General features: G+C 38.2%; 1 protein-coding gene across 7 annotated transcripts in view; it reads left to right on the top strand.

Annotated features, from left to right (window-relative positions):
- NIPAL2 (NIPA like domain containing 2) overlaps positions 1 to 14,533 on the top strand; it is an 82,496-nt gene that overhangs the window by 14,792 nt on the left and 53,171 nt on the right. For all 7 annotated transcript variants that reach the window (XM_053896061.1, XM_053896055.1, XM_053896059.1 and 4 more), the window contains 2 exons: positions 9,353 to 9,421; positions 10,430 to 10,601. In XM_053896061.1, coding sequence (XP_053752036.1) covers positions 9,353 to 9,421; positions 10,430 to 10,601 — 241 coding nt within the window. The remainder of the gene's footprint in view (positions 1 to 9,352; positions 9,422 to 10,429; positions 10,602 to 14,533) is intronic.

The following is a 14,533-nucleotide window of genomic DNA, read 5'->3' as shown; positions in this document are numbered from 1 at the left end:
ACAAAAGGGGGATGACATTCAAAGAGAGGAGTGTTAAGAACTTAACTCAATTGGTGAAAGACAGGAGTCCTCAAATTGAGGAAGCATGAGTTCTAAGCAGAAAGTAATTCACATGCTGAAAAATGGCAGTGAAGCTGCTGAAAACCAATGACAAAGACAATCTTAAAAGCATCCTGGGAAAAATACCAGACTACCTGCAGAGGAGCGGCAATTAGGTTGACAACCTACTCCTCAACAGCAAGGGCTGGGAGACAACGGAATGATATTACCAGAGCACTGAATGAAGTAACTGTCAGCCTGTATTCCTGTACTCAAAGGGAAAGATGACATAAAGATTTTTGCAGAATAAGAGAGAACTGGAATTCAAAGCTTTGACTGAAAGAGCTAATTAGGGCTCCTGGGTGGCTCGGTTGGTTAAGTGTCTAACTCTTGATTTTGACTCAGGTCATGATCTATCTCACAGTTATAGATGGAGTCTCGTGTTGGGATCTGTGCTGGGCATGGGGACTGCTTAAGATTCTCTCTCTGGCCCTCCAGCATGCACTCTCTCTCTCCATCTCTCTCTCTCTCTCTCTCTCTCTCTCTCTCTCTCTCTCTCTTTCTCTCTCTCTCTCTCTCTCTCTCAAGAAAGAGCTACTAAAGTTTTATTCAGGAAGGACATTGAACCCAAAAGAAAAACTAAGATATGAGAATGTGATATCCAAAAAGTAGAAACAACCGAAATGCCCACCACCTGATGAATACATAAGTAAAATGTGGTATATTCTTACAATGGAATATTTCCTAGCTGTACAAAGGAATGATACATTCTCCATACCTGATACATGCTGATGCATGCTACAGCATAGTAAGCCTTGAAAGCAACATGCTAAGTGAAAGAAAACAGACACAAGAAGTCACATATTGTATGAGTCCATGTATATACAAGGTCCACAGCAGGCAAATCCATACAGACAGAAAGTAAATTGGTGGTTGCCAGGGACTAAGGGGACGAGAGAATGGGCAGTGACTGCTTATGGGTGTGGAAGTTGTTTTGGGGGTGAGGAAAATGTTCTGAAATCAAGACAGTGGGGATAGTTGCAGAACTCTGAATGTTCTAAGAGTGTTGAATTGTACACTTTAAAAGGGTGAATATGATAGTACGTGAATTATATCTCCATAAAGCTATGTTTTTTAAAAGAACAGTGATGAGCAAAGAAGTAGATGAACGTGAACAAATAAGCAAGTATTGATTGTATGAAGGAATCATAACAACGACTCGTTTGGGGATATAAAAGCAACGTGGGACTAATAATAGACCACCAAGAACATAGGAGGGAAGACACTGTAGCTAAAACAAAGTTTTTATAATGTTCAGGAGGATAGAATGTTTATTAACAGTGGAATTTATGTCAAGAATGCGTGATAGATTTAATATTAGAGCAACTGTATGACTCATACATATTGCTGTTGGGAGTGTAAATGGTACAGCCACTCTGGAAAGTAGTTTGGCAGTTCTTTTCAAAACTTAAAATAGGCTTACCACACAATCCAGGAATTACACCTTTGGCATTTATCCCAGAGAAATGAACTTATTTTCATGCAGAATTTGTACACAGTGTTCATAGCAGCTTTATTCATACAGCCAAAAACTGGAAACAACTCAAGTGTCATTCAGTGGGTGAATGGTTAAATATGTTGTGGTACATCCATACCATGGAATACTACTCAGAAATCAAAAGGATCAAGGATTATTGATCCAACTTGGGTGAACCTCAAGGCTGATGCCGATTTCAAAAAATTTATAAACTGCATGGTTCCATTTATGTAGCATTTGTGAATTAATATAATTCTAGAGATGGAGAACAGATTAGTGGTTGCTACAGGTTAGGGTTGGGGAGGGGAAGAAGATGGGTGTATCAGTAAAGGGGTAACAAGGGAATCTTATGGTGATGGTACAGATGAGGATCTTGTCACACACGCGCACATGTGTACACACACACACACACACACACACACACACACAAGTGCTAGTATAGCTGGTAAAATCTGAACAAGGTCTTTACCAATTCTGATTTCTTGATTTTGATGTTTTAGTATAGTAGTGTAAAATGTGAACTGTGAGGGGAGGCTGGGGGAAGAGTGCTTGGGGGGTGCCTGGGTGGCTCAGTTGGTTAAGCGTCCAACTCCTCATTTCGGCTCAGGTCATTATCTCACGGTTCTGGAGTTCAAGCCCCACATCGGGCTCTCTGCTGTCAGTGCAGAGTCTGCTTCAGATCCTCTGTGTCCCTCTCTCTGTCCCTCCCCTGCTCATGCTCTCTCTCTTTCAAGAATAAAATAAACATTAAAAAAAATACAACCAAAAAAGAGTGCTTGGGACCTATCTTTACATTTATTTGAAGCCTACTGTGAGTCAATAATTATTTCAAAATAAAAGTTTAAAAAACACAATAATTACTAAAAGAATATAAATAAAGTGTATAACTTCCTAGCCAAAAGAGTGAGGGGAAGAAAAAAGAGTGCTCAATCAATCCAAGAAGACTCTGGAAAGGAGAAATTAGAAAGCAGAGAAAAAGCAAAATAACTGCAAATACAAAAAAAGATGGTAGAAACAAGTGAAAATATATTTTTACTCACAATAAATAAAATGGACTAAACTTCCCATTTAACAGAAAGTCTCAGGTTTTTTTTTAATTCAGTTATTTTCAGTGTATAAGAGAACTGACTAAATATAATGACACAGAAATGTTGAAAGTAAAGTGATATGGAAAGTGGCAAATATCCAAAGAAAGCAGCTACATTATATTAATATCAGATAAAATAAACTTTAAAGGGAAAAGGTTATTGAGATTAAAAGAGTCAACATATAATGATAAAAGCAATAATTAACTGGAAAGATAAGACAATCCTGAGCTTTTATATACTTACCTAACTCCATAGCCTTAAAATATGTAAAGCAAAATTCAATATATTTAAAGGGAAAGTGGATACACCCATGTTTAGTTAGATTTTTAATATACCTATATTAGCAATTGATAGGCAAAGCAGTCCAAAATTTATTATCAAAGATTTGAGCAATGAATTAATGGAGATAGGTAGATAGATGGATAGAAAAAAATATATATATATATATAATATGTTAACCCAACAATTAAAAATACTTTCTTTTCAGGAGTTCCTGGGTGGTTCAGTGAGTTAAGCATCCAACTCTTGATTTCTGCTCAGGTCATGATCTCACAGTTTGTGAGTTCGAGCCCCACATTGGGCTGTGTACTGACAGTGTAGAGCCTGCTTGGGATTCTCTCTCCCTTTCTCTCTGCCCCTCCCCTGCACACTCTCTCACTCTCTTTCTCAAAACAAATAAACAATTTTTAAAGAATATTTTCAAGCATACATGGAATACTTACAAAACTTGACCATACACTATTAGGTCACAAAACAAATTTCACTTTCCACCATATACTAGGTGAAAAAGCAAATGTTAATTTACACACAGCATATTTTCTGTCCACAACTCAATAAAATTAGAAATTGGTAAGAAAGCAATGACCAACATCCCCATTCATTTAGAAATATTAAAATACAGACCTCTGAATAATATAAGGTTCAGATAAAAATAATACAATATTTATGAAATATTTAGAACTAAATGCCAATGGAAACTGTGCATGCCAAAAGTATGCATGGAACCAAAACAGAGGGTGTACTTAAAGGAACATAGGGGTGCCTGGGTGGCTCAGTCGGTTAAGCATCCGACTTCAGCTCAGGTCACGATCTCGTGGTCCGTGAGTTCGAGCCCCACGTCGGGCTCTGGGCTGATGGCTCAGAGCCTGGAGCCTGCTTCGGATTCTGTGTCTCCCTCTCTCTCTGCCCCTCCCCCGTTCATGCTCTGTCTCTGTCTCAAAAATAAATAAACGTTAAAAAAAATTTTTTAAAGGAACATACATAGCTGCACTTGCATATGTTATTATATAGGAAGAAAGAGGAAAAGCTAATGAGTTGAGAGTCTAAATGAAGATGAAAAACTCAGTAAAGAAAGATAATAAAAGCAAATCTGGGAAGGAAAGAAATTGATCTAAATCAACTTCAGAAAAAAGTTAACTTCTCTTCTGGAAGTGAGAAGAGACTGTAAGAGAGCTAGCTACATTGGGAACGTTTTATTTCTCTGGGCCAAAAAAAAAAAAAAAAGTAAATACTTTGTGTACTAAAAATTATTTTATTGTTTGTAACAACTTCATTAAAATGTAATTCATATAGCATACAGCGCCAAATGCTGTAAAAACACTGGTTTTTAGTACCTTTACAGAGTTGTGTGACCATCACCACAATCAAATTTAAAATATTTTCATCACCTCAAAAAGAAACCTTCCACCCTTGAATGCAAACTGGTGCAACCACTCTAGAAAACAGTATGGAGGTTCCTCAAAAAAGTAAAAGCAGAATTACCCTATGACACAGCAATAGCACTACTAAGAATTTATCCAAAGGATAGAGTGCTGATTCATAGGGGCACTTGTACCCCAATATTTATAGCAGTGCTTTCAACAGTAGCCAAATTATGGAAAGAGCCCAAATGTCCATCACCTGATGAATGGATAAAGAAGATGTGTACACACACACACACACACACACACACACACACACACACACTGGAATACTACTTGGTGATGAAAAAGAACGAAATCATGTCACTGCAACAACATGGATGGAACTGGAGGGTATTATGCTAAGTGAAATAAATCAGTCAGAGATAGGTATCATATGTTGTCCCTCATAGGTGGAATTTGAGAAACTTAACAGAAGACCATGGGAGAAGGGAAGGAAAATTAGTTACAAACAGGGAGGCAACCAATAAGAGACTCTTAAATACAGAGAACAAACTGAGGGTTGATGGGGTTGGGGGGTGCAGGGAAAATGGGTGATGGACATTGAGGAGGGCACTTGTTGGGATGAGCACTGGGTGTTGTATGTAAGCAATAAATCTTGGGAATCTGCTCCTGAAGCCAAAACTACACTGTATGTTAGCTAACTTGACAATAAATTATTAAGAAAAAAAAAAAGCAAATAAAAGAAACCTTCCACACTTTGGCTGTCATCCCCAAGCCCTACATCCTCCCCATCCCTAAGCAACCACTAATCTGCTTTCTCTATTAATAGATTTGCCTACTCTGGACCTTTCATATAAAAGGAATCCTTTAACACTTGGTCTTCTGTGACTAGGTTCTTTTACATAGCGTAAAATTTTCAAGGTTCATCCAGGTTGTAGCATATACCTATGCTTCATTCCTTTTTGTGGATAAATAATATTCCATTGTATGAATATATACTACGTTTTGTGTATTCATTTGTTGATAGACATTTAAGTCATTTTCACTTTTGGCTATATTATGAATAATACTGCTCTGGACACTTGTGTACAAGTATTTGTGTAGATATGTTTTCATTTCTCTTGGATATATACCTAGGAGTGGAATTGCTGAGTCAAATGGAAATTCCACGCTTAAAATGTTGAGGAACTGCCAGACTGTTTTTCCAAAGTGGTTGCAACATTTAGTATTTCCATCAGCAGTGTATGAGGCTACTGATTGATCTACATCCTCACCAACACTTGTTATTATCTGACTTTTTGATTATAGCCACCTTATTTGGTGTGAAGCGGTATAGCACTGTGTTTTTCATTTGCATTACCTGGTGACTAATGATGTTGACATCCTCTCATGTGCTTGTCAGGCATTTGTCTTCTTTGGAGAAACGGCTATTCAGGTCCTTTGCCCATTTTTAATTGGGATATTTTTCTTTTTGTCATTGAGTTGTAAGAGTTTTTTTTTTATATATTCTAGGTACAAGTCCTATATCAGATATATGATTTCCAAATATTTTCTCCCACTTTATGGATTGTCTTTTCACTTTATTATTAGTGTCCTTTGAAACATAGAACTTTTTCATATTAATAAGGTCTAATTATTTTTTCTTTTGTTGCTTGTGACTTTGATATCTTACCTGTAAGAATCCATAGCCAAATCCAAGATTATAAAGATTTACTCCTGCTTTCGTCTGAGAATTTTAGAGTTTTAGCTCTTAAGTCTTTGATTTTGAGTTAATTCCTGTATGTGTTGTACGATCAGCAGCTGTACTATTTTACATTCTTTTCAGCAGTGCACAAGGGTTCCAGTTTCTCCACATCCTTTCCAACACTTGTTATTTTCTGGTTTGTTTTAGAGAGAGGGCTTGAGTGAGGGAGAGAGGGAGAAGGGGAGAGAGAGACTCTTAAGTAGGCTCCACACTCAGTGCAGAGCCCAACATGGGATGGGGCTCAATCCCACAACCCTGTGATCATGACCTGAGCCAAAGTCAAGAGTTGGCCGCTCAACAGACCAAGTCACCCAGGCGCCCCTGTTTGTTTGTTTGTTTGTTTGTTTGTTTTTATTATAGCCCTCCCAGTGGGTGTGAGGTGGTAGCTCATTGTGATTTTGATTTGCATTTCCCTAGTGATTAGTGCTGTTGAACATCTTTTCATGTGCCTATTGGCCATTTGTGTAACTTCTTTGGAGAAATGTCTATTCAAGTCCTTTGCCCATTTTTATTTTTTCAGTCATTTGTGGCTCTAATTTTTTTTAATATGAAATTTATTGTCGAATTGGTTTCCATACAACACCCAGTGCTCATCCCAACAGGTGCCCTCCTCAATGCCCATCACCCACTTTCCCTTCCCTCCCACCCTCCATCAACTCTCAGTTTATTCTCAGTTTTTAAGAGTCTCTTATGTCCTTTGCCCATTTTTAATTGGGTTATCAATTTTGTTGTTGAATTGTAAGAGTTCTTTATGTATCTTGGATATCAATCTTTGTCAGATATATGATTTGCAAATATTTTCTCCCATCGTGTAAGTCACCTTTCACTCCATTAATAGTGTCCTTTGTTGCACAAAAGATTTTAATCGTGATGGAGTCCAGCTTATCTAGTTTTGTTTTTTTTTTTTTTTTTTTTTTTGGCCTGTGCTTTTGGTCTCACATCCAAGAAATCATTGCCAAATCTTGCTACCAATTTCTAAACACTCAGCCTGGTAGTGAGTTCAATTCAAACTATTCAGTGAGTGATTTAAAGTACTGAAGTAAGTTATTTCTATTCTATAATTTACTGTTGTAATTGTGGAAGATTTCAAAATTATCCATTCAATCCCAAACTTCTTATGAAACTTTATTTTCGTGATTACTGCCAAACGCATTCGATTATAAATTGAAAGCATGGAAATAGCACAATTATGATACGATTTTTCCCCATGAGGAATAGTGATCAAAATTATTGCCAAGTGCCTTTATTAGGAAAAGAACATTCTTAACTGATTAAAGGCTATGGATATTATATATCAACTATTAAATGGGTTTTCAACTTTTCTGCTTCATTTTTTAAAAACACTGAATTTCACTTCAGCACATATAATAAAGTTTTAAAACTTCAAAGGCCATTTTGCATTCTGAAAAGAGCTCCTTGTGGTTATAATATTCTTTTGAAATTCAAATAACTCCTTGGAATTTGAAGCTAGCTAGGAGTTGTGTACTGTAGAAAAAGAAGGGGGAAGATCCCTGATATCACTAATTTATCCTGCTAGAAAGATATAACGCTTTTGTGCCTTGATAGGAGCAGTAAATGCATCTTTTGAAGTAAACATGTTCAGCAATGTGTAAAACCTTATTTTTTTAAAGTTCATTTATTTTAAAAGAGAGACAAAGAACTGGTGGGGGAAGAGCAGAGAGAGAAGGGGACAGAGATCCAAAGTGGGTTCTGGGCTGACAGCAGAGAGCCCAATGTGGGGCTCGAACTCACAAACTGCAAGATCATGACCTGAGTTGAAGTTGGATATTTAACTGACTGAGCCACCCAGGCTCCCCAAGCACTTATTTTTTAATCTCTTTTTAGTTCTTGTTTTAAACCATTATATACTTTTTCCAGCACGTATTTTTCAAGAGCCCCTAATTTTATAAAGTAGATGATGTAGGAGATCCAAGAGAAGCCTAAGACATGGTTCTCTTCCCTCAGACAGTTTGCCATCTCTTCATAGAACCTAGTGATGCACATGACAATCTAAAAGAAGAAATAGGGGTGCCTGGGTGGCTCAGACGGTTAGGCATCTGACTTCAGCCTAGGTCATGATCCTGCACTTCATGGGTTCGAGCCCCACATTGGGCTCTGTGCTGACAGCTTGAAGCCTGGAGCCTGCTTCAGATTCTGTGTCTCCCTCTCTCTCTGCCCCTCCCCTGCTTGCACGCTGTCTCTGTCCCCAGAAATAAATAAATTTTAAAAAAAGAAGAAGAAGGAATAAAGGCACTTACCATGTAGAGTCTGAGAAAGCAAGATCAGAGAAAGCCACAGTGTTTCTCTACAGTCAACTACATCAAATATAAAACTACTTTACCAGTTCCTCATAAGCCGTCCTCATCTGGACCATACCACAGCATATTTAATGTAGTAGTAGGAAAATGTAGTCTACCCCCGATGGAGATCATAGAACTTTAGAGGGAAAGGGATTTTGGAAACATCTTATTCAACATCTTCTTGTTTACTGAGGCCAGGGAGCTGAAATAATTTGCTCAAAGTTACCTGTTAGAAAATAGCAGATCTGGGGCGCCTGGGTGCTCAGTCAGTTGAATGGTCAACCCTTGATTTCAGTTCAGGTCATGATCTCAGGGTTGTGGGATCAAGCCCCATATCAGGCTCTGTACTGGGCATGGATCCTGTTTGAGATTCTCTCTCTCTCTCTCTCTCTCTCTCTCTCTCTCTCTCTCTCTGCCCCCCTCCCCTGCTTGTGCTCTCTCTCTCTCTCTCTCTAATAAAAAAAAATGTTAAAAAAAAAAAAAAAGAAAATAGATCTGAATCTCAGATTCATCCTTTATCTCCAAGGCCAGTGATCTTTCTTTCATACTACAGTCCTCCAGAATATGTTAAGAGAAAGGAGAGAGGGAGACCAGATGGGAAACAATTTTACGGTCCATCCTTGAGGCAATGAACACTGCAATCAGAGGGGTTGCTGAGGAAAATTGACAGAAAGGATAAATAAGAAGCACCTTAGAAAAAGGACCTGCTAACTATTTTCTTTATTTTAGTGAATTAAACAAATATCTAGAGAATTCAGTAAAGCATTGAGCTAGTTCTAAAGAATAATATTTGACTAAAGTGAAAAAAAACAAATCCTGACAAAACCACTATTCATAATCCAAATGATCCTGGCAAATGGGTGCTATGTAAATATTTGCTGAATGAATGAACAAATGAATGAATGTATCAACTTAAATTTTATTGGTTTTTTGGGGGGGAGGGGATTTTTAGTAAATATCTTACAAGTGTTACTGAAAAAAGAAAACATTTTCTTCTACAGATTCACCTTTTTGGAGTTTTGCTGGCCATTTTAGGAAACTTGGTAATCAGTATTTCCCTAAATATTCAGGTAAGAAGTAGCTTGTTTTTCTAAGTGTAGTTTGATCTAGGGACACATTATGGCTTGAAGGGGTCTCAGGCACTTTTGCCCTCCTGGGATCCTTCCTCCACAAAAAATCTAAACAATTATATTTTATGACCTCACTGACATAAAGACAAATATATCTTAGGCTGGATTGCGTTCACTTTTTTCTTCTTCTAATTTTAAAAGAAATTAAATGTTTTTGTGGGCATCTTAATAGTATTGCATATCCTAGGAAAGGTGCCTCAGTAGTTTGTAAATTTGTACCACAAATTTGTACCAAAGTTGTTCATAATCTTGGCGTAAACCAAGATTTATTTTTAATGTTCTGTGTTTTCTTCTAGTACTTTTATTATTTTTTTAAGTTTTCAAACATAATCTAGAATTGTATATACTTCTTATAAGAAAGTAAGTTCAGTTGTCATAAAATCAATAAGGAAATTGGGCTTTATGTAATGGCCATGAATATATGTGTTTCAAATACAAAAAATACTCAAACCAGATGTAAATAAGCATCTATCACCCCAACCCCCAACTATCAAAGCATTCTGCCTTGCTATGTTTATTGTGGTAGCTACTTTGACTCATACGTTTGAATCCATTTTCAAAGGATTTTCCTTTAGTAACTTATTATTTTTATTTCCCGAAAGTTTATTTTGGCATCTGAACTTTTTCGACATTCTGAAAGTAGTGTTAAGACACTTAACTCCTTAACATACTCCTCATCTTTGGAGAGGAAGACTGGTACTAACTTTACAGTTATCAGAATTAAGCAACATTCCTATGTGAGAAGGCCCTTTCCTCCACAAAATTCTCCATCAATGGGAGTCACTTCTGCAGTTAATATGTTTGGAACAAGCAGAAAGCCATAGCAATTGCTCTGTAATAACCTGCAAATAAAAGCCATGATGCAAATGCACAGGACCAAAACTTTTCAGGGCAAGTTTTAATTTGTGGTAGAGATATCTTCTTATTTGCATCCTGATTTCCTTCCAGAAATATTCTCATGTCCAGTTGGCACACCAGGAACACCCAAGGCCGTACTTCAAGAGTATGTTGTGGTGGGCTGGGGCCGTGCTCATGGCCGTTGGGGAGATGGGCAACTTTGCAGCCTACGGATTTGCCCCCATTACTCTCATCGCTCCCTTAGGCTGTGTGTCTGTTACAGGTGAGCCATTTCTCTGTGTTTTGACAAATAGAAAGTTTTAGACATCAGAATAATTGGCAGAAAAACATACAACTTAAACAACACGCGAACAAAGGAATGAAGTCCTATTTTCTTCGCAGGTTAACTTGGAACGATTATACTGCTGGTTTCACTTATCTGCCAACATGGGGCCACATTAACAGAAAGAAACTTGCATTTTGTAGCTGTAGTATTGATATTTGAAAGGCTTATTTCCAGTGTGTGCGTCTTAATAAATTAACAGTAACAGCAAATGTTATACCATGCTTTTTAAATCGTTAATGAATTATGTAAAAATATTTGTACAGTGTTGTATTTTATTCAGATGTTAAGCTGATGTTGCTTGTAGTTAGAGCATTTGATGCCTCATCTTGACTGCATAGTTCAGTATCTCTTTTACACTAAGGATCAAATATTGGTTATTCTCCATTACTATAAGAATGTGTACATTTACGGTAATGTCACAATTAACCTATTTTTCAAAATTTATATGATGTACTAAATATATATAGAAAAGAGAATATGAGATGTTGCTAAAGACTAAAAAAAAAGAGCAAAATCACTGCTAAAAAGATGAATAAATTTTCCAAGACTTGTTAAAATCAATAAAAATCCTTTTAATTTTACTCTTTATTTGCTGCTATGGAAACAGCATGTTTCAAAATGTCTGTGAATTTGAAATCTTCACTGAAATAGAAACACGTTGATGATTATTGTCTGGTAACAACTAGATCAAGCATAAGATGTGCTCACGTGTCCCGATTTTAATATTTCTCCTAAGAATATGATATTCTTAAAGAAAGCAGAGTTTAAACCAAAATAATGTGTATTCAAAGAGAATTTTATTTTATGTTGAAAGTAGTTTCTCCTTCTTAATCATTCAAAATATCTTACTCAAAATACTTCCGTGGTGTACTAGGGTAGAATATTTAGCAAAGAACACTTTTGTAGCTTTCTAGAAATTGTTCAGTTAAAATTACCATACTGTTACTTCTCTGAATAGGCACACAATTTATATAATCATTTACCATTTTTAACATCCCAATAAAATGAGCAATTTTAGCATATCTTCTTTTTGCTACACGTACTATGTATGCGGACATTGTGGATTTCTTTTTTTCTTCTCAAGATCTGACAAATGATAGATAAAAGATCTCGTTATATTGTCACCTTGGGACTTCTACAGGCCCCAGTTATTCTGAAAATGTTGTGTTTTTCTTCATAATGACTGTATATTTAGAGCTGGTTTTTATTTCTGCTTCTTGTTTTGCTTTATGCTTCATTTCCAGGAAGTAGACAAAACAGTGTCCAGGAATATAAACAGACACCTGGAGGAGGGTTGGTACACTCAGTTGAAATTCTGCAGTTATCTCGAGTCACTCAGCACTGGGAATCCTTTCCTCTGGGAACAAGAAAAAGAGAGCTGGTCCAACTAGCTCAAAGGAAGGGGGGTGTGGCTGGACTTGTTGTAATGGTCAGAGATTTCAAAGAAATGAAATATAGCCAAGCTCTGTGGGACCTAAAGTGAGAATTTGGAAGTCGCCAGAGATTAAGGTCACCTTGATACCCTTCACAGCCCTTCAGCTGAGCTGCTTGCGAGGCTGCTCCTCTTGGCCTGACTTGCTCAAAGCTCTCATTAGTAACAGGAAGCTTAAGTTTTCCCACTCACCTTAGACAGTGCCCTGTCCTCCCCAAGCCCCCTGTGGGGCCAGTCCACTCATGTTCACACTCTGAGCTCACTGGTTTAACAGGTGGACCTTTCTTAATGCTACATTCTTTGTGTGCTTTTAGCCCCAGTTGATATTTCAACGTTACAATCTTTTTAACAGCCTCCCTGTCTGCCCATAAAATGGTTCAAAGAAGTAAACTTACAGCCTCAAATACAAGCCATTTCCTACTTTACAATCTTTGCAAACTAGTATATGCTCATGAGTAAATATTCCCACAGCATTCCTCAGCTGCATTTAGGTTGTGAAGTGTCGGTGGGTTGTGGACCACTGGTGATTGAGAATAGTCCCCAGCACAAACCCCTACCACCCTGAGGTTCCTTATAAAGATTCTAGAAACTCTAAAGGACCTGAAACAAAAAGGAGAGTATTTTTAAAATAGCCATATCATATGGCTCTGTCTACAGATGAGGCAGAAAAGCGTCCACACTTTTCTGTGCTGGAACTTTCCCCCCACTGTTATGTCTTGAGAAACTCATGAAAGAAATCAAAATTTCCTTCTGAGTTAAAAAAAAAAAAAGATAGATAGTATACATTGCAGTGTTGCATGGGATGGGAGATTGCATATTCTTGTCTGGTCTGTCTTCTATCTTTTGTTACTTTTAAAATTAAAAAAAAAAAAAAAGAACGAAAGAAAATTAAAATCCAAAACTTTAAAAAAAAAAAGCTTGAGCTCTGAAGTCCAACCGAAGGGTAGGTACTTTCTGCCATCTTCCTCCCTCTGCCGAGGTGATCTGGTTGACACCAACACACCATGCTCCTTTTTTCCTTTCCGGAAGTGAGGGGAGATACCGTGTGGGTAATCATGTGTTCTAATCTCGCTACCCACAGCATGGCAGGCCCCCTAATATGTCAGACCTGCTGTTTTGCATTACATAATCAAAATTCCTTTTCCCTTTGTAAGTTTAACTGAACAAATTGTTTTTAGGGCTAGTATGTAAGAAACACCATGGTAAGCAGTATGGCTATCTCGGTTTGTGCTCTTCTCACAGTCCTGCCTCAGAGCATCTTCCTTTCTCCTTGCTTTCCTCTTCTCCATGTGTTCTGCCGCTCCTTGCTGACAGGCTCACCTTGCAGCCGTGCTCCTCAGGCCCTGGTTTTACTGGTGGTTCCAAAGGAGGCAAAGAGCTCCATAATCAAACAGAGTTCTGTGACATTGGTTTTTTTTATTTATTTTTTTTTAATGTTTTTTATTTTGTTTTTGAGACAGAGAGAGACAGAGCATGGGCGGGGGAGGGTTAGAGAGAGAGGGAGACACAGAATCCGAAGCAGGCTCCGTGCTCTGAGCTGTTAGCACAGAGCCCGATGCGGGGCTTGAACTCACAGACAGTGAGATTGTGACCTGAGCCGAAGTTGGAAGCTCAACCGACTGAGCCACCCAGGCGCCCCTGTGATATTGGGTTTTAAATGTCAGCCAGGTTTCATTAGTGTCGGGTTTCTGGGCACACTGTCAGTCTTTCAGAGGCAGGTGCAGTCAGCCAGGTTTTTGGAACCTACCGACCACAAAACGTTTTTATATGAAGCATCCTCAAAGGACAGCAGTTCTGGGGCGCTGGGAGACTCAGTCAGTTGAGCATCTGACTCTTGGTTTTGGCTCAGGTCATGATCCCAGGGCCGTGGGACGAGCCCTGCGTCAGGCTCACTCAGCACCAGCTCCATTCCACACTCAGCGGGAAAAAAAAAAAAAAAAAAAAATCCCTGCTTGGGATTCTCTCCCTCCCTCCTTCTGTCTGCCCCCCCCCCCAAAAAAAAAGAGAAGAAAAGAAAAAGGACATCAATTCTGCAGAAAACCCTTTAGGGAATTCTTAAGGCAGTGCTCACATTAATAATTCTCTAATCTCCACTGCCCGGCACGAGCGAGTGATCTAGCCTGTCTGAGTCTTAAGGATTGGATAATGGGAAATAATCCTGGCAGATCTGAATGCCCAGGCCTGGGTCCAGCTTTCTGAGAATGTCAGAGCCCTAGTATTCTTGCGTCACCTTACGCTTTCTCCCTGAAGGTCTTTCTCACTGGAGAATACATCCAAACGCTCATTCTGACTGATAACGCTAGTTACACTGGCAGTGTGGTTAGTTCTAGATGTTGACTTGTGTTTATGTTTCCATTAGTTAAGAAAGCTTAGTGGTTATTTCTCAATTTTGTCTCTAGCCTAGGCTGGATATTTGTCCCAACCAGACAGGGCAGTT

Source organism: Panthera pardus, unplaced genomic scaffold, assembly GCF_024362965.1.
Source record: "Panthera pardus isolate Hobbes unplaced genomic scaffold, ASM2436296v1 HiC_scaffold_7, whole genome shotgun sequence".
NCBI classification, from domain to species: domain Eukaryota; kingdom Metazoa; phylum Chordata; class Mammalia; order Carnivora; family Felidae; genus Panthera; species Panthera pardus.
Note: the sequence above shows the minus strand (reverse complement) of the source record. Positions and strands in the feature narration are given on the sequence as shown.